We start from the raw sequence: 26,387 nt of genomic DNA, 5'->3' as shown, positions 1-26,387 counted from the left end.
ACAAAGTGTAACGTTGCATTCAGACTATTGTGCAATGTATGCCTGCCCACAGCATCTCAGTGATCTTATTACACATTTCAGGGATATATTAAGCCAATTCCTGTCAGGTAAAATGCAGAACATGAGCTTCTCTGTTTCTATCAAAGGAGACCACCACCATCCCCCATGGACCAAACTGCAAACAGTTTGAGGAAGTTCCCATATCCTCTTCTCTTTTCCTCTCCTTACCTACACGTTTCAATCCCGGCCACCCACTCTCTGCAGCAGAATGGAGGCGCGGACAGTGGAGACGCACCGCTATAACAGATCTGAGGTCAGCTCGTCACGGCAACGCTACATGGCATAATGGCTGTGGGGGTCAAAGATAATACTGATCCCAGTTCTGGGCCTTGCCGATGGATGCCACTTCAGAATATAACAGTTTCGCTCATGCTCATGTCGAGTGAACTGAAACTTTAGAAACCATGAAAGAATCCAGAGATTACTCACTGCATTGTCACACACACGCACACACACACGCACACACACACGCACACACACACACACACACACACACACACACACACACACACACACACACACACACACACACACACACACACACACACACACACACGTAGACTACAAGAATGTTCTGATGGGAAATACATTTTATGGTCAGTAAGGGTGATGCTCTGTTTTATGATAAAAGCAAACATCCATGGGAAAACACCACCAAAGCTGAAAAACCCATAACTGTATTAAATTTCCGCAAGCACATGGCCTCTAAGGAGTTTAACATTAAATCAATTGTGGAAGACAACCAGCAAACACCCATATCACCTCAACTCTCTGACGCTGAGCGATGTAGTCTTCAGTCCAAATCCTTCAGCCTCGTGAACCAGAACCAAACCAACTGTGAACCAAACTCCCAGATTGATCACGCAGATATTTCGTTTCTCCGATCACTGTGACCGGTTTGCGAAACTGTAGCGAGGTTACAGACCTCCAGCTCAGCACGGGTGTCTGCCATGCTTGTCTCTCTTGACAGCAACAATGGACAAGTGATGACAAGTATTGATCGCTGGCGTACTGCAACACAACAGTAGATAACACTGTTAGGTTTTTGAAACTTTTGACCACACAATATATTTTCAAGTAGAGTCTTCATCCTGCTTGACAAGTGGAAATTATCTAATCCTGTTTTCCTGTTTTAGCCAGGTGCTTACATTCCTACATCCTTTCCCATCTCAGGCTGAAGGTCAACTGGGCCCAGACACTGTGGAGCAGGACCGACTGGTTAATAAATACAGATGATTATTTTTTCAGACTCAACCAAAGCGATTAATTTCAGTCATTTTTTTTTAATCATATGATCTATAAAACGCACAGAGCATTTTGTGCTATATAGAGGAGGTGGGGGAGTTTATTTCCAGTAATTACCTCTGAAGCGTCCCATTAGAAGTGGAAAAGTAGTTGCACATATCAAGCCAGGGGTCAACACAAGTGTGTTAGAGTCTAAAATCAGTGAGACCATCATAAAATGTTTTCTTTACTCTGACCTTGGCAGGGTGACATGTTGCATCACACATTGAAGCGCTATTCCTAGTTCAAGCGCAAATCAACATTTGTTCATCGATATGAACTGTATCCACCAATGTTCTCAGAAGGAAAGGTAACCTCCCGCCTCCAACCCCTCGACAAAAGAGACATTGTCATTCTGCAGAAATTAAATGAATCTCCCGCAGCAGAGTTTTACCGTCACAAGCGTTTCAGAGGCCTTTCTTTCTCGCCTTGAAACATTTGTGAAACGCTGAGATGCCCTTTATTATCCGTTTCAAGTCACGTGCGACAAAATAACTAACAAATGCACGATCTTGCCACAAAGAGGAAGCGCTCAGGAAAAACCATGGATTAGGTACTGAAAAACATAACCTACTTCTTGATTCTTATCATCATTTGACCCTGGCAGCAAGCTACCACCTTTTTCACTGTGGGGAACGAAGTGTGGGAACAAGCTCACCTTCATGATGGAAAAGTGTTTTGTGTTTTATATGTACCTGCACAACACCACGACAAAGACACAGCGGTACATCAGAAAAGACTGGCGGTGCACAGTTGTTATAGAATAGAACAGAATAGAAATCATATGTAGCTCAAATGGCCTTCTAATAATTTGTTCACTCTGTTCTCTGTGTGCAAATCAGGTAAGGACTTCCTGTTTTGACGGTCAGTCTGAGGGTGCTAAAATTCTTCTGTCTTTTGTTTAACAACATACTGGGCTTTTGGCCAAGGACCAAACTTAACTATGGTCAAGGGATTCTAAATATAGAAAAAAGAAAACGAAAATACTGGCTCATTGGCCAAATAGGTTCGGCAGCGGTTCATTAGCCTTACCTACAATGCCAAATGAATAAAGACAATGCAATCACCAAAGACCTCTTCAATGTTTATGAGTAAAAAATAAGCTCTTAACTTGGCCTGCATTAGAAAACGACGCTCCAACATTAAAACAGCGCCCTCTAGCGTCGCAACAGGAAAAACACAGAGAGATGGACCGGAGGTCTCTACGCGCTCAGGTTGCGAATAATTTTTGAGCAAAAGAAATGCACAGTCGACACTTATTTGTGTCATTCTAGTTAAAAGTGAGTACTTTGTAATTGTCTCAATATTATTTTACGCGATACTCTACCAGAAAAACAGATATAGAAATAGCCAAGTATCTACCGCCCCCTAAATTGTCAAATAAAATGGTATTGTCCAAGATGGCGGCCTCCGTGTTACAACGCTGTTTGGCTGCGGCTGTCAAAGTTAAATTTGTAACTCCAACTTTTACAGGTAAATCTTGTAATTATTCAAAAAGAGTTTGTCTCATTATTTGATAACTAACTTTTTGTTTAGTGTCTGGGTTATTGGTAGATTGACCGTCATTGTACCGATCCGGCTGTTATTAGCTAGCGTTAGCTACCTAGCCAGCTAACCTTTTTTTCGAATTGGAGCGTCCCAGACAGTGCTTGTCTTTAGATAAAGAGTTAGAACATAACTATTGTGCAAGTACACTGGCACATGGACTGTACAAATAAAACAAAATGCCAATTTACTCGTTTTTGTGTACAAGGACTTAATTATCGCAGTTCTTTTCAGTCAGAAGATGCTTGCTCTCCGCTGCATACACAGACACTAAACTATGGGAGGCGAGAGAAAAGGATCCTCAGAACCTGGGTAAGAAACTATATCACAGCTAGTGATCTATAGTAAGTATATTAGCAATAGCTGTAATGAGTCGCCTATGTGATCCGTTAAACCAACTTCAAGCCTAGGCGTGGAGCTCAGCATCCATCCATCCCTCCATTATCCAAACCGCTTATCCCACACATATAGAATCTAATCTGCGTAAGTTCGTGTAACACACATTGGGAAGAGATGTTATATACAGATATATGTGCATATTTACGTTGATTTAAGATTGTCTAGATGTCGAGATCATGTTCTACAGATGAAAAGTCAACTTTTAATGCACATGCTGTACACCTTGTACACAGGATGGCAGTGTAACACTGTCGAGCCTCAGCAGTCACCATCGCCTTGCCAATAATAGGGATACGCTTGTCTGCTTGGGATGAAACCAGCCAACAGCTAGCATTACTAAATTATATTTTATGTCTCTTAATATATTCCAACTGCAAATCATTTTCCAAAAAAGTGAATGAAAAGTTTTGAATTCAGAATTATTGAGTCAGCCCTGGTTTACTTTGAATTGGCCCTGTAATGAAATCAACGCATAAGTGTCGTACTGTCCATTGTATGCTATTAAAGTCATTAGGAACAATTACCTTTCTGAGATTAAACCAACGTCATAGTACTATTTTTGATTTTTATTTCAAACAACAGCTTTGTTGGCCACCTTCATGGACAGAACTTATGAGAGGAAGCTCCCGGTTAGCTCTCTTACTATATCACGGGTAAGATGTGTCATGGGACAAACATGAGAGTCAATGTTTCATTTGTTTGCAATCATGTCATTGAAATGATGATGTTGATTAAGGTTAATTAAATTTGGTGGCACCTGGGGCAACAGTAATTTTTATCGTCTCTTTCTTCGTCAGTTTGTTGACAATATATCATCAAGAGAGGAAGTTGACCAAGCTGAGTACTACCTTTACAAGTAAGGGAAAATTAGTTTCGGCTTAGTTCTTACTTTTTGCTAATTCACCAGTGTTCTTCACTTGCAATGGCTGTAGTATTAACTTGAACTTGTTTCTGTTGAAGAGGTTTGTATGTTTGGTTTGTTTGTTTTGGTTTATAATCTGTTACATACTTTTCTTTGTTATGTACTGCTGTGGTACTCTGGACCTTTCCTGTTTATGCCTCCTTCAGAAACAGTAGTCTCTAACCATGTGCCGTCAAAAAAAAGGTGTGTGTGTGTGTGTGTGTGTGTGTGTGTGTGTGTGCGCGTGTGCGCGCGCGCTTGCTCAAGTTTTCATTTTAATCAAACAATATACCAGCTGGGTTCACAAATAGATTTCCATCTCATTGGTTGAAGATTGTGGTAATTTTTTAAATTAGTTGGTGTTGTGTTTAGCTTAGAGGAAAACCAATAGACACTTGTCTCTTAATGGCTTGTGGTTGGACACTACTGATCGGTCTAGATTCGTAATGTGTTCTAATATGATCATCAGATTTAGTATGTTGTCTAACTACATTCTTGTTCAGTGACATTTTTTCCTCATTACAAGTTAACAAAAAATTGGATAATATATAAATAGTAGTTATTCTTGATATTAATTAATTTAATTGAATATGTTCACTGTTAATTTCCATTTGTTCTTGTATTCCTGCCTGTGGATTTTATTTTGTTATTTTAGCATGTTCGAAATAAAAGTTCCAAAAAAAAAAATATTCCAACAGCTTCATGTTGTGTCGGGATGCTTGACTTTGAAATTATAGTTAATACGGGGCTGGATAATGCTGTCATGTTGGTATGGATTTTATAGGATGTACTGATGGTTCAGTGATCCAAAACTAATTCTGTACATGTGTGATGTTGTGGATTGAAATGTGGCATATCGTCACCTTCTTAAAATAATGGCCTAAGTCATATTTTCAAGTTTTTCAAAAAACAGAATAAACTGACAAATTTTGTTTCAGTTTCAGTTTATTCTGTTTTTTGAAAAACTTGAAAATATGACTAAGGCCATTATTTTAAGAAGGTGACAATATGGCACCTTATCCCCACTCTTGCTCATATCAGTCCCCCTACTCTTTGATTCATATGAACTAGGCAAAATATCACTAAAAGTCAAAATAGTCTGAATATTGATCCATTTTTCTCCTCTAGGTTTCGGCACAGCCCAAATTGCTGGTATCTTAGAGATTGGACTGTTCATGGTTGGATCAGACAGTGTCTTAAATACGGGGCAAGGGAGAAAGCACTGCACACACTTAAAAACAAGGTACACTGTTCCGTGGCTTTTCCGTCCTTCGGATGAGATGTTAAACCGAGGTCCTGACCCACTGTGGTCATTAAAGAGCAGAGGTGGCAAAAGTACACACATTCTTTACTCAAGTAGAAGTACAGATACTTGTGTAAAAATAGACTCTGGTAAAAGTAGAAGTACTGACTCAACTTCTTTGCTCAAGTTGAAAGTAAAAAGTACAGGCTCTGAAATGTACTCAAAGTATAAAAGTAAAAAGTACAGTCTTGGCCATTTCACCATGTCACCTTTATTTTTAGTCAAAGTTACATTATCACTGTTTAATTTAGTTGAAGGCACAGATTAATTTGAAAAGTCTAGCCGAAAATAGTCCTCGGTGAAAAGATCGTTTTATGAATTCAAACGTCAATGACTTCCATCAAGGCACCATGAATATTAGCCAGAGAAGTAGATCATTTTATGATAGGTCTATCCCATGAAGATATGAATTTAAAAAAAATTAAAAAAAACATGTGACAACACCGGTATAGTCCTTTTTTCCCCCAACTCGTTCAGCTGTACTATTATCTTTACCATTCCTACTTCAAATGAAATTACGCCCGTCTGGTATCGCGAGACTATCTGAGATCATCTCCGCTAAGCGTTTAGAGACTGACTTATGGGTCTACAGGGTTATAATGTTAATAATCGAAAATTCAAATGCATTAAAATTAAAGTAACGAGCCTGTTTTGACAATGTGAGGAGTAGAAAGTACAGAAATTTGTGTTAAAATGTAGAGAGTAAAAGTAAAAAGTTGTCAGAAAAATAAATATTCAAGTAAAAGTACAGATACCTGAAAAATCTACTTAAGCACAGTAACGAAGTATTTGTACTTCGTTACTTCCCACCTCTGTTAAAGAGCCCATGGCACTTATCGCAAAGAGTAGGGGGTTCCCCGGTGTCTTGGCAAAATTCCCAACCTGGCTCTCTCCATCTGACCACCTAATCATCCCCCCACGTAATTGGCTCAATGATTCCTCCCTCTCCACCTCAAACTGATGTGTGGTGAGCGTTCTGGCACAAAATGACTGCCGTGCATCACCCAGATGGGTGCTACATATTGGTGGTGGTTGAGGTGAGTTACTCCTTCAATGTGAAGCGCTTTGGGTGTCTAGAAAAGCGCGATATAAATGTAATGATTTGTTATTATTATATTACACTAGACATTTGCACTACAGAGCGCCACAGGAGGTCATTCCTGCCTGTGGCCATCAAACTTTACAACTCCTCCTTCAGAGTGTCAGACACTGAGTCAATAGTCATTAGACTGGCCCTTCGACTTATTTTACCCTGTCAGGTGTTTGTGCTGTTTGTTTCATGCTGCAATAATACAGTATAGATAGGGTGTTGGAGCGTGGTGCACATGTGTTTATATATTTTATTCTTATTTCTGTTTCTTATTTTAGCTTCTGTTTCTGTTAATGTCTGTTTTTCTTATTTCTATTTATTTCTATTTTCTTGTTATCTTGCATCTTGTTAGTTTTTCTTTACTAGAGTGTGAGTGTCTGTGATAGAACCTAATTTCTCCTCACGGATGAATAAAGTATTTCTGATTCTGATTCTGATTGCACCCAATGGCCTCACTTCATTCATTCTTTATGGATAGTAAACTGCACGTAAAAGTGTTCACTATCTAATAAGCAGGGATCCAAAACATAATGATCTCATTTAGTGTGTGTGTGTGTGTGTGTGTGTGTGTGTGTGTGTGTATAGGTCCAGTATGGAATATTCCCAGATGATTTCACCTTCAACCTTCTCATAGATTCTTACATCAAGACTGAAGACTTCAGAAGTAAGATTTTTCAATAAACTATTTTATTTAACATCCCAGAGAGTGGGGACATGTATATTGTTCCGTTATCGCTGTTATTTGAAATATTTAAAAGCAGATTTTGAAGTATTTTATGCAAATTGACCTGTAAATGATTTTTTTTTAATATATATATATATATATAAACATGTTCAGGTGCTTGCTCTGTTGTCGAAGAGGTGATGCTCCAGGAGGCTTTTGACCTCACCTCTACACAGATCTTGTCTTTGTATTCTTTGGGCAGTTATCTAGCAGCTAAGCCAGAACTAAGTGTAAGTAAAACACCTTTCAAGGATCCTGTTAAGGTAACAACACATAGGGAGATATTGTGACTGAAAAGCACCCTGGGATGTCTAAATTCTGGGTAATATATTCAACATCAAACGTAATACACTATCTTTTACAGCAGGCACTAAACAGTTTTCAACTTCTTTGCACTGAATGGGGATAATGAATTAAATAGTTCCTTTCAAAATGTATCCATTGTGTAAGATTGATGCTCTATGAGGTGAAGGTTTCAATGCTTTTAACATTATTTAAATACACGGATGCTTCTGGCCCCCTGAACAAAACTACTTATGTAAGTAGAGGTCTCAATCTGTTTCAGAACTTTCATTATAACCTGCACTGTGCTTGGTTGACATGTGGACCATCATTTTGTTCACGTAGCAGTTCGTTTTCAAAGAGAAGATATTTTGTATTGATCTCATCATGTTCTTCAGCCAGTCAACGTAGTTATACTTCTGTGTTCAGTTGTCAGATGAGAGGGCACTGGGAGCATCTCTGCTGATTGTTGGACTTGAACAAGACAACACCGTTGGCCTCAGTGCTCAACTTCTTGGCAATGCTCTCTTAGGTCTGTATTTCTCTCCTTGTTTGTGTGCATTCTTTTTTTCTTTTTCTTTTTCTTTTTGGTGGGATTTATTCATCTAAAATTCTGTCACTTATTTTCCCTTTTCTTCCTGTCCAGGCAAGGTGGAGATGTTGAAGGGCATCCACGCTGTGTTCAAAGGGATGCCTCTGATGTGGACCCATGGATATCTGGGCCGAGCCCTGGCCATCATGGAGAGAGTGGCTGCCGCTTCTACAGATGTCAGACTGTCCAAAGATGCAGTAAGGACATAAAAATTCAAAGATGGCTTCAAAGCCAGGCACAAAATTATCTTGTACACGAGTGGCCAGTTTATACAAAACCTCATCACCACACACTGTTCTTGAAAAAGGGGGGAGAAACAAACTTGGTAGCGCTCCAAATCATACTGATAATATCCATGTTTTGGTGAATTAGTAATATTTAAATAGAAATTGACCATCTCTGTTATCATTGTTGTAGCGTAAAGCCAAAGTCCGGATGATCTTTTGTTTTCGTTTAATGACACCTATAGTGATACACAGTAATTGCAGTTGTGTTTGCGTCCTCAAAATCCCAAAGACTGATTGGAAATGAATCGCTGAAAACATTGAAATGGAGTTTCAGCAATGCATGTTAAACTCCTTTTACACCAAGGACCTATGTTCAACCCGTGTTTCCTAATATGGAGTTGACCAGTGTGGGACCCTTTTACACCAAACCTTATGACTCGCGCTATCCCCGTGTCAAGCCGTCATAAAGAGGGGGTGGAGTCTTTGTTTACAGCCAGGTCAACATGACCATGGAGGACAATTTTTCAGAATCAAAAATTCTTTTATTGCCATGTGCATTACATGCACAAAGAAGCTTGCCTTTGTTGATACAGCTGATACCTAGGCCACACATACACGGTTATTTTTGAAAAGTAGCTTTTACTATGTGTTTTGGCCTTTCGTCTACACGCAAATTGTGTTTTAGGTCACTGAAAACAGACCTTCTGGAAAACTTCTCCCAGTGAAGATTTTCAGAAACTCGGTTTTCAGTGTTGACGTGTAGACAGGGAAAACTGAGTTTTTGGCTTGTTGTTGGCTTTTTTCAGGCTTCTGATTGGCCAACATGGCTTTAAGGTTAGGGTTATATTGCCCCTTTAGGTTTGGAATGCTCTTGACAGCGCATTCATTGTGTTGAGTAGCATGTGTTTTAGTGTTTTCATTTGGAGTGCTTGTATGGACGGGATTTTTTTAAGAACGGAGGAAAAACCCCGTTTTCAAAAATACCCATATGTGTGTGTGTGTGTGTGTGTGTGTGTGTGTGTGTGTGTGTGTGTGTGTGTGTGTGTGTGTGGACTAGGCATAAGAGTGCGAGAAAATGTCATAAATAAAATAAGCTATATCAGGGGTGTCTAGAGCCATGTATATGCAGGTTTACATTCCAACCCGACTCCACTGCTGAGCTTTACATATATATATATATATATATATATACACTCACCGGCCACTTTATTAGGCACACCTGTCCAACTGCTTGTTAACGCAAATTTCTAATCAGCCAATCACATGGCAGCAACTCAATGCATTTAGGCATGTAGACATGGTCAACACGATCTGCTGCAGTTCAAACCGAGCATAAGAATGGGGAAGAAAGGTGATTTAAGTGACTGTGAACGTGGCATGGTTGTTGGTGCCAGACGGGCTGGTCTGAGTATTTCAGAAACTGCTGATCTACTGGGATTTTCACGCACAACCATCTCTAGGGTTTACAGAGAATGGTCCGAAAAAGAGAAAATATCCAGTGAGCGGCAGTTCTGTGGGCGAAAAGGCCTTGTTGATGCCAGAGGTCAGAGGAGAATGGCCAGACTGGTTCGAGCTGATAGAAAGGCAACAGTAACTCAAATACTAACCACTCATTACAACCGAGGTATGCAGAAGAGCATCTCTGAACGCACAACACGTCGAACCTTGAGGCAGATGGGCTACAGCAGCAGAAGACCACACCGGGTGCCACTCCTGTCAGCTAAGAACAGGAAACTGAGGCTACAATTCGCACAGGCTCACCAAAATTGGACAGTAGAAGATTGGAAAAACGTTGCCTGGTCTGATGAGTCTGATTTCTGCTGCGACATTCGGATGGTAGGGTCAGAATTTGGCGTCAACAACATGAAAGCATGGATCCGTCCTGCCATGTATCAATGGTTCAGGCTGGTGGTGGTGGTGTAATGGTGTGGGGGATATTTTCTTGGCACACTTTGGGCCCCTTAGTACCAATTGAGCATCGTGTCAACGCCACAGCCTACCTGAGTATTGTTGCTGACCATGTCCATCCCTTTATGACCACAGTGTTCCCATCTTCTGATGGCTACTTCCAGCAGGATAACGCGCCATGTCATAAAGCTCGAATCATGTCAGACTGGTTTCTTGAACATGACAATGAGTTCCCTGTACTCAAATGGCCTCCACAGTCACCAGATCTCAATCCAATAGAGCACCTTTGGGATGTGGTGGACCGGGAGATTCGCATCATGGATGTGCAGCCGACAAATCTGCAGCAACTGCGTGATGCTATCATGTCACTATGGACCAAACTCTCTGAGGAATGTTTCCAGTACCTTGTTGAATCTATGCCATGAAGGATTAAGGCAGTTCTGAAGGCAAAAGGGGGTCCAACCCGGTACTAGCAAGGTGTACCTAATAAAATGGCCAGTGAGTGTATATATATATATATATATATATATATATATATAGCGAAGTAAAAGTGCAATTTTTTCCGAAACCATCAATGGTGTTGATAAAAATGCTCAACAAATCAAATCAAACCAATTTTACTTGTATAGCCCAATATCACAAATTACAAAATTGCCTCAGTGGGCTTAACAGCAACACAATATCCTGTCCTTAGACCCTCTTATCGGATAAAGAACAACTCCCTAAAAAAACCCTTTAACAGGGTGAAAAAATAGGGAGAAACCTCAGGGAGAGAACAGAGGAGGGATCTCTCTCCCAAGACAGACAACGTGCAATGGATGTTGTGTTTACAAAATTTACACAATACAACATTGAAAGAGGATAAACAGAATTATAATGGACATAAAATTTATGAAGAATATGATGAGGAGGATGCCAAGCAGTGTCCAGATGCCATTGGAACAGTCCAGGACCCAAGCCACATGACCAGCATCATGTAAAAAAATAATAATATATGGATTAATAAAAAGAAAATGTGATGAGGGGAATGGCAGGCAGCGTCCAAGTGGTGACCACCATCACCATCACCACGGAGACCTGGGAGGAGAACCGACTGCACGTGCACACAAGGGAGACTGACATGACACCATTCACCCACAGAAAAAGACAAAGGAAGAAGACATCATTCAGAGAGAGAGAAAAGACATGTGAGAGAAGAGAACAGTTTGCAGTAGTCATTAGTCATAATCAATTAAGTCATCAATTAGTCATAATCTATAAGCTATAATTTTGTCGGCAGAACAGTGGATGGTAAATTCACTGAGAGAGAAACCGACCCACCATGCAGTACAGGTTGTGAAGCACTCAACTTAAAGACAACTAATTGTAGGCTAAGGCAAAAAGATGAGTTTTAAGTTTGGATTTAAAGGACTTAACAGACTCCGATTGTCTTGACAGCAGCAGGCAGGTTATTCCACAAGAACGGAGCCCGATAGGAAAAGGCCCTGCCACCAGCTGACTTCTTTTTAACTTTGGGTATACACAGCAGCCCTGTATTTTGAGAGTGAAGAGCTCAAGATGGACTGTACAGTTTTAGGAGATCAGACAGGTAAGATGGAGCAAGCCCATTTAGAATTGTGTAAGTCAGCAGAAGCACCTTGTATTCTGATCTAACATGGATAGGAAACCAATGAAGGGATGCAAGAATTGGTGTAATATGGTCAAATTTCCTAGTTTTAGTTAGGATTCTAGCAGCGGCATTCTGAGCCATCTGAAGACTTTTAGTACTAGCATGTGGCAGACCTGAAAACAGAACATTACAGTAATCAAGTCTGGATGAATAAATGCATGTATTAGAGTCTCTGAGGAGCAAATGAGGAGTGGAATAATAAGATAGATGTAGGAAAAAAAAAACCAACCTTTTATACATAGCAGAACAAGTTTGTTTCGTGCGTCACGCACTCATCAACTGCCAATGTGGTTAAAAATGTGTTTTTTCCCCCCTGCAACTGTCTATATATATATATATATATATATATATATATATATATATATATATATATATATATATATTGTTGAGCACCTTCCCTACCGTTGAGTGTTTCTTCTATGGAGGTTTTATATTTATATATATACACACACACACACACACACACACACACACACACATATATACATACATATACACATACACTACCGTTCAAAAGTTTGGGATCACCCAAACAATTTTGTGTTTTCCATGAAAAGTCACACTTATTCACCACCATATGTTGTGAAATGAATAGAAAATAGAGTCAAGACATTGACAAGGTTAGAAATAATGATTTGTATTTGAAATAAGATTTTTTTTACATCAAACTTTGCTTTCGTCAAAGAATCCTCCATTTGCTGCAATTACAGCATTGCAGACCTTTGGCATTCTAGCTGTTAATTTGTTGAGGTAATCTGGAGAAATTGCACCCCACGCTTCCAGAAGCAGCTCCCACAAGTTGGATTGGTTGGATGGGCACTTCTTTGAGCAGATTGAGTTTCTGGAGCATCACATTTGTGGGGTCAATTAAACGCTCAAAATGGCCAGAAAAAGAGAACTTTCATCTGAAACTCGACAGTCTATTCTTGTTCTTAGAAATGAAGGCTATTCCATGCGAGAAATTGCTAAGAAATTGAAGATTTCCTACACCGGTGTGTACTACTCCCTTCAGAGGACAGCACAAACAGGCTCTAACCAGAGTAGAAAAAGAAGTGGGAGGCCGCGTTGCACAACAGAGCAAGAAGATAAGTACATTAGAGTCTCTAGTTTGAGAAACAGACGCCTCACAGGTCCCCAACTGGCATCTTCATTAAATAGTACCTGTTAGAGCCTGTTTGTGCTGTCCTCTGAAGGGAGTAGTACACACCGGTGTAGGAAATCTTCAATTTCTTAGCAATTTCTCGCATGGAATAGCCTTCATTTCTAAGAACAAGAATAGACTGTCGAGTTTCAGATGAAAGTTCTCTTTTTCTGGCCATTTTGAGCGTTTAATTGACCTCACAAATGTGATGCTCCAGAAACTCAATCTGCTCAAAGAAGTGCCCATCCAACCAATCCAACTTGTGGGAGCTGCTTCTGGAAGCGTGGGGTGCAATTTCTCCAGATTACCTCAACAAATTAACAGCTAGAATGCCAAAGGTCTGCAATGCTGTAATTGCTGCAAATGGAGGATTCTTTGACGAAAGCAAAGTTTGATGTAAAAAAAATCTTATTTCAAATACAAATCATTATTTCTAACCTTGTCAATGTCTTGACTCTATTTTCTATTCATTTCACAACATATGGTGGTGAATAAGTGTGACTTTTCATGGAAAACACAAAATTGTTTGGGTGATCCCAAACTTTTGAACGGTAGTGTATATATACACACATATATATACATACATATGTGTGTGTGTGTGTGTGTATATATACACTCACTGGCCACTTTATTAGGTACACCTTGCTAGTACCGGGTTGGACCCCCTTTTGCCTTCAGAACTGCCTTAATCCCTTAATCCTTCGTGGCATAGATTCAACAAGGTACTGGAATCATTCCTCAGAGAGTTTGGTCCATATTGACACGATAGCATCACGCAGTTGCTGCAGATTTGTCGGCTGCACATCCATGATGCGAATCTCCCGGTCCACCACATCCCAAAGGTACTCTATTGGATTGAGATCTGGTGACTGTGGAGGCCATTTGAGTACAGTGAACTCATTGTCATGTTCAAGAAACCAGTCTGACATGATTCGAGCTTTATGACATGGCGCGTTATCCTGCTGGAAGTAGCCATCAGAAGATGGGAACACTGTGGTCATAAAGGGATGGACATGGTCAGCAACAATACTCAGGTAGGCTGTGGCGTTGACACGATGCTCAATTGGTACTAAGGGGCCCAAAGTGTGCCAAGAAAATATCCCCCCCACCATTACACCACCACCACCTGCCTGAACCGTTGATACATGGCAGGATGGATCCATGCTTTCATGTTGTTGACGCCAAATTCTGACCCTACCATCCGAATGTCGCAGCAGAAATCAGACTCATCAGACCAGGCAACGTTTTTCCAATCTTCTATTGTCCAATTTTGGTGAGCATGTGCGAATTGTAGCCTCAGTTTCCTGCTCTTAGCTGACAGTGTCTTTGTAGATTTAGAGAAAGCTTATGACAGAGTACCGAGAGAGGAGGTGTGGTATTGTATGAGGAAGTCAGGAGTTGCAGAGAAGTATGTAGGAGTGGTGCAGGATACGTATGAGGGAAGTGTGACAATGGTGAGGTGTGCGGTTGGAATGACGGATGGGTTCAAGGTGGAGGTGGGATTACATCAAGGATCGGCTCTTAGCCCTTTCTTGTTTGCAATGGTGATGGACAGGTTGACGGACAAGATCAGGCAGGAGTCTCCATGGACGATGATGTTCGCGGATGACATTGTGATCTGTAGTGAGAGTAGGGTGCAGGTTGAGGAGAGCCTGGAGAGGTGGAGGTATGCACTGGAGAGAAGAGGAATGAAAGTCAGTAGGAGCAAGACGGAATACCTATGCGTGAATGAGAGAGAGGACAGTGGAATGGTCAGGATGCAAGGAGTGGAGGTGACAAAGACATCTGAGTTTAAATACTTGGGGTCAACTGTCCAAAGTAACGGGGAGTGCAGTAGAGAGGTGAAAAAGAGAGTGCAGGCAGGTTGGAGTGGGTGGAGAAGTGTGTCAGGAGTGATTTGCGACAGAAGGGTACCAGCAAGAGTTAAAGGGAAAGTTTACAAGATGGTTGTGAGACCAGCTATGTTATATGGTTTGGAGACAGTGGCACTGACGAAAAGACAGGAGGCGGAGCTGGAGGTGGCAGAGTTGAAGATGCTAAGATTTTCACTGGGAGTAACGAAGAAGGACAGGATTAGGAACGATTATATTAGAGGGACCGCTCAGGTTGGACGGTTTGGAGACAAAGCAAGAGAGGCAAGATTGAGATGGCTTGGACATGTGTGGAGGAGAGATGCTGAGTATATTGGGAGAAGGATGCTGAATATGGAGCTGCCAGGGAAGAGGAGAAGAGGAAGGCCAAAGAGGAGGTTTATGGATGTGGTGAGGGAAGACATGCAGGTGGCTGGTGTGACAGAGGAAGACGCAGAAGACAGGAAGAAATGGAAACGGATGATCCGCTGTGGCGACCCCTAACGGGAGCAGCCGAAAGTAGTAGTAGCTGACAGGAGTGGCACCCGGTGTTGTCTTCTGCTGCTGTAGCCCATCTGCCTCAAGGTTCGACGTGTTGTGCGTTCAGAGATGCTCTTCTGCATACCTCGGTTGTAATGAGTGGTTATTTGAGTTACTGTTGCCTTTCTATCAGCTCAAACCAGTCTGGCCATTCTCCTCTGACCTCTGGTATCAACAAGGCATTTTCGCCCACAGAACTGCCGCTCACTGGATATTTTCTCTTTTTCGGACCATTCTCTGTAAACCATAGAGATGGTTGTGCGTGAAAATCCCAGTAGATCAGCAGTTTCTGAAATACTCAGACCAGCCCGTCTGGCACCAACTACCATGCCACGTTCAAAGTCACTTAAATCACCTTTCTTCCCCATTCTGATGCTCGGTTTGAACTGCAGCAGATCGTCTTGACCATGTCTACATGCCTAAATGCATTGAGTTGCTGCCATGTGATTGGCTGATTAGAAATTTGTGTTAACAAGCAGTTGGACAGGTGTGCCTAATAACGTGGCCAGTATACACTCACCGGCCACTTTATTTGTGTGTGTGTGTGTGTGTGGACTAGGCATAAGAGTGCGAGAAAATGTCATAAATAAAATAAGCTATATCAGGGGTGTCTAGAGCCATGTATATGCAGGTTTACATTCCAACCCGACTCCACTGCTGAGCTTTACATATATATATATATATATATATACACTCACCGGCCACTTTATTAGGCACACCTGTCCAACTGCTTGTTAACGCAAATTTCTAATCAGCCAATCACATGGCAGCAACTCAATGCATTTAGGCATGTAGACATGGTCAACACGATCTGCTGCAGTTCAAACCGAGCATAAGAATGGGGAAGAAAGGTGATTTAAGTGACTGTGAACGTGGCATGGTTGTTGGTGCCAGACGGGCTGGTCTGAGTATTTCAGAAACTGCTGATCTACTGGGATTTTCACGCACAACCATCTCTAGGGTTTACAGAGAATGGTCCGAAAAAGAGAAAATATCCAGTGAGCGGCAGTTCTGTGGGCGAAAAGGCCTTGTTGATGCCAGAGGTCAGAGGAGAATGGCCAGACTGGTTCGAGCTGACAGAAAGGCAACAGTAACTCAAATACTAACCACTCATTACAACCGAGGTATGCAGAAGAGCATCTCTGAACGCACAACACGTCGAACCTTGAGGCAGATGGGCTACAGCAACAGAAGACCACACCGGGTGCCACTCCTGTCAGCTAAGAACAGGAAACTGAGGCTACAATTCGCACAGGCTCACCAAAATTGGACAATAGAAGATTGGAAAAACGTTGCCTGGTCTGATGAGTCTCGATTTCTGCTGCGACATTTGGATGGTAGGGTCAGAATTTGGCGTCAACAACATGAAAGCATGGATCCATCCTGCCTTGTATCAACGGTTCAGGCTGGTGGTGGTGGTGTAATGGTGTGGGGGATATTTTCTTGGCACACTTTGGGCCCCTTAGTACCAATTGAGCATCGTGTCAACGCCACAGCCTACCTGAGTATTGTTGCTGACCATGTCCATCCCTTTATGACCACAGTGTTCCCATCTTCTGATGGCTACTTCCAGCAGGATAACGCGCCATGTCATAAAGCTCGAATCATCTCAGACTGGTTTCTTGAACATGACAATGAGTTAACTGTACTCAAATGGCCTCCACAGTCACCAGATCTCAATCCAATAGAGCACCTTTGGGATGTGGTGGACCGGGAGATTCGCATCATGGATGTGCAGCCGACAAATCTGCAGCAACTGCGTGATGCTATCATGCCAATATGGACCAAACTCTCTGAGGAATGTTTCCAGTACCTTGTTGAATCTATGCCACGAAGGAATAAGGCAGTTCTGAAGGCAAAAGGGGGTCCAACCCGGTACTAGCAAGGTGTACCTAATAAAGTGGCCAGTGAGTGTATATATATATATATATATATATATATACACACACACACACACACACACACACACACATACATATATATACATTTATACATATATACTATATAGTGTTTTTTTCCAAAACCGTCAATGGTGTTGAGTGCTCAACTAATGAGGAGCGGAATATCAACACAGATACAGGAAAAAAGATTTTAATACATTGCAGTACGGGCCTGTTTCGTGCATCTCGCACTCATCACTTGCTAATGTTTTTTTCACAAAGAATCATACATTTACGCTGCCCAGCGTCACGCTCCTAATTTCGGTTGGACAGCAACCAATCAGATGGGGAAACATTCTAATTATAACAACCAATGGGGTAGGTACTTATGATGCACAGCAACCAATGGAGGGGTAGAAAACATTACAATCAATGGGACTGGGGTTTGTTTTGAAAAGCATTTAGTGGCCAGGGCACTGTTGAAATGGTGTACATTAAAAATATAACAAGGTAATTTATGTGAATTATATATAGGGGTGGTGTTGGTGCACAGTTAGAAGGACAGGCAGTTAAAATATTTTTAAAAATATTTAAAAAAAAACAATAAATGTCATGTGTACCATCTAATGGGGGGGGGATAATAAAGACATTTTATTTATAGTTACAAAGGAGATATTTTTTCAGTGTCTACAACTGGTGGCCAATTCGTTTCTATCATTCAAGGTGGACATATCAGGTCTTCAAATAATAAAATACTTTTTCTGCCAAGCACAGGTTACATCTTTTACCTCTAACTGAATATGCACTACTCTTTGCAAGGATTTTCCATGAGACAGAATAACTGATATTCTTGTCTACCAAATGTGGTGGCTTAAGGCCGTTGCATTTTTCGCATGCTCATTTCTGAAGCTACTCATATGGGCGTTAAACCTCATTTTAAAAGGGCCCTCTGTTAATCCCACGTAAGCGTCCACATTGTAGTTGTCTTCTCTTGTCACCGATGCCTGGTAGATGACTCCCTCTATCTGGCATTTTCCTTCAAGAGGACATGATGTCTTAACACGGCATTTGCAGTTGGAGGTGTTTGGTTGCGGTGAGGGGGTCTGTGCCTTGGCCATGATGCTTGTGTTGTGGGATGAAATAACCTGTTGAACATTTGGCATGCAGCTGTAGCTCATTTTGACTGTGTTTCTGTTGAATATTTTCCTCAATTGGTGGTCTGGGGTAAAGCACTCATCCAAAAGCTTGAAGAATTGTTTTCCAATATTAGAGGCCTCGGTGCCGCTGTACGGAGGATTATACCAGGTGATGTTCCGCCTTCTGCTGCGCTTTTTTTGTTGCTGTTGCTGGCTGTCGCTAATTGGTGGTGGATTGTACTTAAGTCTGAAATCATATCCACATGTTTGTAAGGCTTCCTGGTACGGGGGGGCTGCTTCGTTAAAGATAGCTTCGCTGGATGATAAACATGAGAGTCTTTTGTTTATGCGCACAGGGATATTTTTCAAAATGGAGGGTGGATGATTGTTTTCTCTGTGGATGTATTGCAGTATATTGTTGGGCTTCATGTATGGCCTGTATGTACCATTTCTAAGGTCTAATGAGATGTCGAGGAAGTCAGTCTGTTTTTTGTTAGCCTCAATTGTAAGTTTTAGTCCATTGTTTGCAAATATACTACACATTTTCTTTTTTATTCTCTTGAATTCTCTTGCCGGTTTGTTGCAGACTGCCAGCTTGTCATCTCTATATAGCCAGACGATGTCTAGGACCTGTAGTTGAGACAAGAAGTACAAGCCTACTAGCTCACAAGTCTCTGCCCCGTCAAAGCTGCCCATGGTTAGGTTAAATTTGCTGTTACCTTGCTTCTGCCATGGTACTCCCTTGTTGGATAAGATTGACTCTTTAGCATGAGCTATTATGTCTCTGTCTTGGTGGGATATTTTGGTGTATGTTGAGGCAAATTCAATAGTTTTGTCTAGTAGCTCTTTAGTTATGGAGGGGTAAAATTCACAACTATCAAAGCATATGAAAGTATGCCTGCTCTTGTCATCTGTGCCCTTAAACCATTTCAATACTTGGTCGGTGTTCTTCCACTGGTTTAAGGGAACCTTCTTCAGAATCACCTGATTTATATTTTCAATAATTTTTTTACTTAGCTTACCTATTTCGGGTTTGGTGGGGTTGATAAGCCTACATTTTGGTTTGTTTTTAAAATTTGGTTTGTGGTCTTTCAGGGTAATAAAGGCTTGCTTCTGGGCGGTGACATCAATGTGGTCGTCTAATTTCAGATCCGATGCGATTTTTTTTGTCCTTTAGGGTAATGTCTCTTTCAGCAGACTTCACAGCCTTCTTGTAAGATTTGGTGATGTTGCTGTGTAGAAGATTGTCATATTGATCAGGTTCTATTTAATAAAAATTAGAAGTTTATATATATTTACTCTGACTGATTGCCGAACCTCAGATCCAGCAGCAACAATGCGGATTCCGTCCCAGCTGTGGAACAACAGACCAGTCTTTACCCTTGTGGAAGTGCTGAGGGAGACACGGAAGTTTGACCAGCCAGTCTACATGTGTTTTGTGGACTTGGAGAAGGCTTACGACCGTGTACTCTGGGGCACTGTGTGTGTGTGTGTGGGGGGGGGGGGGGTACTGTGCGAGTATGGGGTACCGGGGGAGTTGCTACAAGCCACCCAATCCTTGTATAACCAAAGTGAGAGCTGTGTCCGCGTTCTCGGCACAAGTCAAACATGTTTTCGGTGGGTGTCGGACTCCGCCAAGGTTGTCCCTTGTCTCCGATTGTGTTTGTGAGGAGGTGAGGAGTGTGTCCATTTTGGGAACCTCAGGATTGCATTTCTGCTCTTCGCAGATCATGTGGTTTTGTTGGCTTCATCAGAATGTGCACTGGGGCGGGTTTACAGCTGAGTGTGGAATGGCCGGGATCGGAGTCAGCACCTCCAAGTCTGAGACCATGGTTCTCTACCGGCAATTGGTGGATTGCTCCCTCCGGGTTGGGGATGAGTTGTTACTTCAAGTGAAGGAGTTCAAGTATCTCGGGGTCTTGTTCACAAGTGAGGGTAGGATGGAGCAGGAGATTGACAGGTGGATTGGTGCAGCATCAGCAGTAATGCAGACATTGTACCGGACCGTTGTGGTGAAGAGGGAGCTGAGCCAGAAGGCAAAGCTCTCAATTTACTAGTCAATCTTCGTTCCAACCCTCACCCATGGTCATGAGCTTTGGGTAGTGACCGAAAGGGTGAGATCGTGAATAAAAGCGGCTGAAATGAGTTTCCTCCATAGGATGTCTGGGCTCAGCCTTAGAGATAGGGTGAGGAGCTTGGACATCCGGAGGGAGCTGGGAGTATAGCCACTGCTCCTTTGCGTCGAAAGGAGCCAGTTGAGGTGGTTCGGGCATCTGGTTAGGATGCCCCCTGACGCCTTCCTTTGGAGGTTTTCCGGGCACATCCAACTGGGAGGAGACCCCGGGGTAGACCCAGAACTCGCTGGAGGGACTACATGTCCAATCTGAGCTGGGAACATCCTGGGATCCCCCAGGAGGAGCTGGAGGACGTTGCTGGGGAGAGGGATGGCTGGAGTGCCCTACTTAGCTTGCTGCCACCGCGACCCGACCCCGGAGAAGCAGCTGATGATGAGATCAGAATCAGCATCAGAATATTTTATTCATCCCTAAGGGGAAATTGGATTCTATTACAGACACTCACACTCTAATAACTAAAAACTAACAAGATACAAGATAAGAAAATAGAAACAGAAACAAATAGAAATAAAAGATAAATAAGAAATTGAAATAAGAACAAAATGGAGATGATACCTACTGTAGGATAAATGCAGGTTAACAACGGCCGCCATTGGTGCTGTGCCCTCACATGGTACCGATGAAAACTATAAAATCTGGTGTGGCAACCCTGAAAAACAGAGAACAAGCTGAACGAAGAAGAAAACTATACTGCAGGCTCACAAGACTTTGTTTTCCTGTAAGCCACAGTCTGTCATTAGGCAGAGGAGTGCACAAGAAATTATGGGTCAGCTGTATTTACAGGGAAGGAGAACATTTCTATTGTTTTGAACATGGGTCACTGAATATGAGCCACCCCTTTTACACCAGTGCTTGACACATGTATAATATCTGTGGGTCAATGTCTTCTACAAGCTTGGTCTATAATAGCTGCCAATTGGTCACAACAATTTCCTCTCGTCTTCAAACTGACTGGTCCCTGCCTCATTTGGCTGCAATGGTAGAGTTAATATGCTTTGTACTGAATCATTTTCCCAGTTGAGTCCAGCGTTCAAGATTTGGAAAATTTTGGATTGTTCTTGTCTTAAATACGCCAGCTATGGGAAGTATCAAAAAGGATATTTTATGTAAACCTTGAGGATCTAAACTTTAAGTTGTCTTTAAAATTTGGGAAAACCTTTTTATTGAATAAATATCTAACACTGACTGGGGGTTGGGTAGGGGTATGGGGTGTCTTGCTCAGGAACAGGCGTTTAGTAACAATATTAACCATACAGGAGATTACACACAGAAAGCCGAGGCAGTCTGCTGTTACTCTCCAGGTGGGATGCATGACGCAGGCTGCGTACACATCCGTTGAGATGGACCACACATGCTGTCATGTTACAGTGTTATTTTTACACATATGCACGTACGCACAGCCACGCGCTGCTCCCCTAATCTCCTCTGTCCTGTCCAGTTCAATAGTTCAGCTTTTGTCCGCATCTAATGAGATTTCCAGGAGCCTGGAGAGTTGTGGATGTCTGAGAGAATCACTACAATGGAAGCTAAACTGTGTGTGTCAGACAACATAGCAATAACCCTGACAGGACTGATAACACCAGTTAGGACAGAGAGGAAATATTAAGACTGAAATGAAATTGTCAGGGACTGCTTCCCCTGGGGGATTGTTCTCTGCAGAGGTGCGTCATTTCTGTTTTGTTTTTTTTGTTTTTTGTCCTTATAGATTATGCCCTTCATGCTGATTGGACTGCTTTAAATTTAAGTGCACGGGTGTGTGCAAAGCGCATTTTATACTTGTTGGTATCATCCAGTTCAGAAAGGGGATTTTCTTCAGAAATTGAGAGCTGAAAATATTCTTCATATGAAGTGACTTTGTATCCAGTCCAACAATAAATGAGAGCCGTTTCATTAGCAGTGTAGCTGCAGTTTCAACTGACCATTTACCAACACATCAGTCAGTCAAGCTATGAAAATAGCACCATTTGTATGCAAAAATAAAATGCAGTGCACTTTACATGAAAGCGAGGTAGAAATATTTGCGATGCAATTGCATTAATCTTTTTATCTTAATCTTTTTCTTTAAAGTCATTTATCCAAGCCAGAGTTATTCTGAGTGCAACAGTAAAAACAGTTTAATTTTGTAGATTACCATACCAAAATTACAAGCAACCAAAACTAGGAATTCAAAGGTCAGGGCCTTATTGCTGTCACCCTTCACCTTGGCCATTAAGCCAAGCGGTCAATTCAGTGAAACAAAATCCAGGATCCTGATATGTTTTTCATTGTGCTGTTCACGTTTTTCTCCCAGGTTGACTGCCTAAATGATGTGCTACACGACCTCTCCTCTCCCTCTGAGTCGGACTCTGAGTCAGACTCTGGAGGAGAAGATGACAAAAAAGAGACCCCTGACAAAAAAGAGACCACCCTAGATGAGGATGATGAGAAGGAACAGTCCAAGCTACCTCACTATGTCAGCAGGTTTAAGGTATGGACTGGATATTTACTTCAGACGTTCTTTTGTTCGTTGTAGTTACTTAGACATTAAAGATCCATTCTCCATGCAACTAGACAACACGGCTTCCTGTCACACCATTTGTGCCTTTGGTTATTATATTGGTTATGACAAAAATTTCTCATGTGTTCATTAAAGTCTATCTGCTAATTATGGGGCTTTGAATGTTTGTCAAGTGGGCTGTGGTCCAAGGTAACTTTTTGACCCATTGTAAGTGGGGTAGAGAAACAATTTTGCAACTGTCTTCAAGATTGTGCCTTAAACAACCAAATCCCATTATTTATTTCCATCGCTATTAACATTTTTAGGCAATGGAGATGGGTAATTTTACCAGTGATTAAGGGCAATAGTGATTTTTCTTTTTAATCAAGACGACAACTAATTCCTGTCAAATGAAAAATGCTTGCCCTAGTTTGAATTCAACAATGGTTCATTCCATCCATCCATCCATTATCCAAACCGCTTATCTTGCTCTCAGGGTCACAAGGATGCTGGAGTCTATCCCAGCAACCACTGGGCAGCAGGCAGGGTGACACCCTGGACAGGCTGCCAGGCCATCACAGGGCCCATTCCATTCCATGGTTCATTCCATTATTGTATTTATTTTTTCCTCCTTTTCATCTCAATTTGACATGTTCAGTTCCCTTTTCCTCGTGTGGTCCCACCATCACACAATTCCTATGGTGTATGGAGAGGGTGTAGAATAGGAATGTGCATCCTCCAGTACATGTAGAGTCAGCTGCAGGTTTCTCTGGGGGAATGTGATGCTACCCCCCCCCTTTGCAGCTGTACAGGCGCCCCACCACATATTTGGAGTCTGTATTTTGAGTCTTGATGCTGGGATGCTTGTGTATTAGTCCACTGCGCCACCCAAGCTCCCCCCTCGTTCAATAAATTTAAATGGTCTCATGATGTCAAAGTTGGGGAAATTTTTTTTTCTTTTGACTTTATTTTCTTCTTGTTCTTCGTCAGGAACTGAGCAGCGAGCTGGAGTCTAAGGGCAAGGTGGATCCTGCCCACTTCCAGACATCAGTGTCCGCTCTGGCCAAACAGGGACTGGCTGTAGCCGAACAGCTTGACATAGAGCAGTACCTGGATAAGGTGCAGGCCTGGGAGGAGGAGAGGAGGAATCTGATCCAGAGAGAGAAGGAGTTCAGGGAGAAGGCCGAGCAGGAGAGACAGGAGCGGCTGGCTGCCAGGGCTGCAGCGAAGCAAGCATAGAAACTCAACAGTAAAACCAGAGTTGAGCTAAGTGTTCATTCAGTAAATATATCTGTGAAATTATACATAATCGAGAGTTAAGAGTATAATTTTTACCTTTGTAAAATTTGTTTTAATCACTCATGCTGCTGTTCAGCTCAGCTTTTTCTCTCGCATGTTTTGCTGTTTCTGTAAATATCATTTGTACTTCTGTGATAATGGAAAACCCCAACTGCTGCCGCTGTTTGTCGTGTGTTATTAAATATTCTGCGCTCAAAATGAAATGGATTTTGATTTTCATTCTTATCTGAGGCTCTGTCTTGCATATATTTTTTTTCCGTCGAGGACGGCAGAAAGATATTATTGCTGGAACTCAAACACGCATCAATTGTTAAGCCTGATAGTTGCTATGACTTGAGTCAAGCCAAAAGGGGGAGAAGCTAGGGAAAGAATCTTACCATCACATCCTCCCACTCCTTTTCCTTTCCCTTCTCCCCGGAGACATGCACCTCAAAAGCATCCTTTTTTCCCTTGGGGGAATAGAAGTCTGATTACACAATGGTGGATTAGGACTGCAGATCGCCAACCTAGAGCGAAACCAAAGTTTCCTGCACAATTTTTTTTTTAAAAATCACTCATAAACAGACCCCCGCCTTACCCCATCCCCTTTTCTCCTTACCACAGAAAAAAGCAGAATCATGCGGTAGCGGGGTTCCCACGCGTCCTGAGAAACCTGGAAAAATGTAGCCTAGTTTTCCGGTCATGGAAAACACCTGGAAAATGCTAAAACTGGAAATATTATTGAGGTCATGGAAAATTGCCCTGATAGGTTATGAAATCTATCTGATTTTAAACCCACTGAGATGTGATTTTTAGCATAATCCAAGCTGACCACATATTTTTAGCCGTTATTTTAAGACGCTGAGATTGCACAACAGTTCTTGACATTTTTTTTGGGGGGGGGGGCTATGTTCAGTGATCAGCAGAAAGTTGTACAGTCCCTTTATAGACTGCTGAGACTACAACTGATAGTTGATACTGATTAATTAAACCTTCCATGAACACCAGATTTAGAAGCAGAAGTCCCAGAAAATTATTTTCTTAAAAGACTGAGAACCCAGAGTAGGTTCTGATAACAACCATAAGTAGTCACACCCATCTCTACTATCCACACCAACACACCACCAAAACGCGGACACGTGAGTGTAGAAGGAGCTAACACCAGCAATGGACATCATACAATGACAGCACAAACAGTGTATTTTCAGAGGCGGAATACTTTGCAAGTTCTCCTCGTTGTTTTGGATCTGTGGAGAGAGATAAGGCATCTGTGAAGAGAAAAACTGTTGTGGAGACCCATAATGCGCTCATTCCACATTATGTTGCAGCTATTCAGCATTGATGGCGTGACCTTGGGAAACAGCCTGGTATGCAGCCCAGGATGAATATAATGCACAAAACACCAAAGGGGTGCAAACAACACCCATTATGATCCTGAGCCTACGTGCTGACTCCTTATCTGAGAGTAACGGTACTGTCAGCTGACACCTTTCACTTTTAGTTATTCCCAAGACCAGATCCATCTGTGGCAGAGAGCTTTCACTTGCTGACAAAAATGAAAATGTCTTCTCATTTGATTGTGATTGGGCTGCCTATAAGGCAAATGAAAAAGAAGTGAATCATTCAAATACGTGGTAATGCCTTTCTTTATAAGTTGGAGTTGAGTATAACGTGTGTGTGTGTGAATCTATGGTCCATCACACAGCTGTTCAGTCCAGGGGAAAGCGTGGCTATTTGCACATACTGTTTTCATTTGATTTTTAAAATCAATTGACTATTGAGATGAAATAGGGCAAAGTTATAAATGTTTTCTGCTGCCCATCATCAGTAACACACCTTTAACCCTACAACGCATGGTTATGTGTGTATAAATTATTGCCTTGAGTAGGTACTTGATGAGCATTGCTTAGTAAAGTGGAAGATAACCGTCAAGGAATGATTAACAAACCTGGCTATCGATTTGAAAT

The 26,387-nt window shown here is 41.8% G+C and overlaps 1 protein-coding gene across 2 annotated transcripts; it reads left to right on the top strand.

The window, feature by feature from the left end:
* The first annotated feature begins 2,600 nt into the window (after nt 1-2,600).
* Nucleotides 2,601-24,630, top strand: mrps27 (mitochondrial ribosomal protein S27). 2 transcript variants are annotated; one of them, XM_056289449.1, is made up of 12 exons: nt 2,601-2,624; nt 2,745-2,817; nt 3,124-3,201; nt 3,871-3,941; nt 4,086-4,144; nt 5,318-5,432; nt 7,168-7,246; nt 7,421-7,536; nt 8,018-8,120; nt 8,235-8,377; nt 22,957-23,133; nt 24,133-24,630. In XM_056289449.1, the coding sequence occupies exons 2-12, from the start codon at nt 2,745-2,747 to the stop codon at nt 24,379-24,381; spliced, it is 1,263 nt and encodes a 420-aa protein (XP_056145424.1). In that variant the 5' UTR covers nt 2,601-2,624; the 3' UTR covers nt 24,382-24,630. The 2 variants fall into 2 exon arrangements, with proteins under 2 accessions (XP_056145424.1, XP_056145414.1); XM_056289439.1 differs by lacking the exon at nt 2,601-2,624 and having other exon boundaries at nt 2,730-2,817.
* The last annotated feature ends 1,757 nt before the right edge of the window (nt 24,631-26,387 follow it).

Source organism: Lampris incognitus, chromosome 1 (assembly GCF_029633865.1).
Source record: "Lampris incognitus isolate fLamInc1 chromosome 1, fLamInc1.hap2, whole genome shotgun sequence".
Classification (NCBI taxonomy): Eukaryota; Metazoa; Chordata; class Actinopteri; order Lampriformes; family Lampridae; genus Lampris; species Lampris incognitus.
The sequence above is the reverse complement of the archived record's forward strand: the minus strand, read 5'-3'. Positions and strand labels throughout refer to the sequence as shown.

What these genes read in the sequence shown, in the direction of transcription:
- mrps27 (XM_056289439.1), top strand. Translation starts at nt 2,730, where the DNA reads ATGGTATTGTCCAAGATGGCGGCCTCCGTGTTACAACGCTGTTTGGCT. An exon ending in TGCACACACTTAAAAACAAG is followed by an intron (nt 5,433 to 7,167) that starts GTACACTGTTCC and finishes GTGTGTGTATAG; the next exon opens with GTCCAGTATGGAATATTCCC. An exon ending in TCAGACTGTCCAAAGATGCA is followed by an intron (nt 8,378 to 22,956) that starts GTAAGGACATAA and finishes TTTTTCTCCCAG; the next exon opens with GTTGACTGCCTAAATGATGT.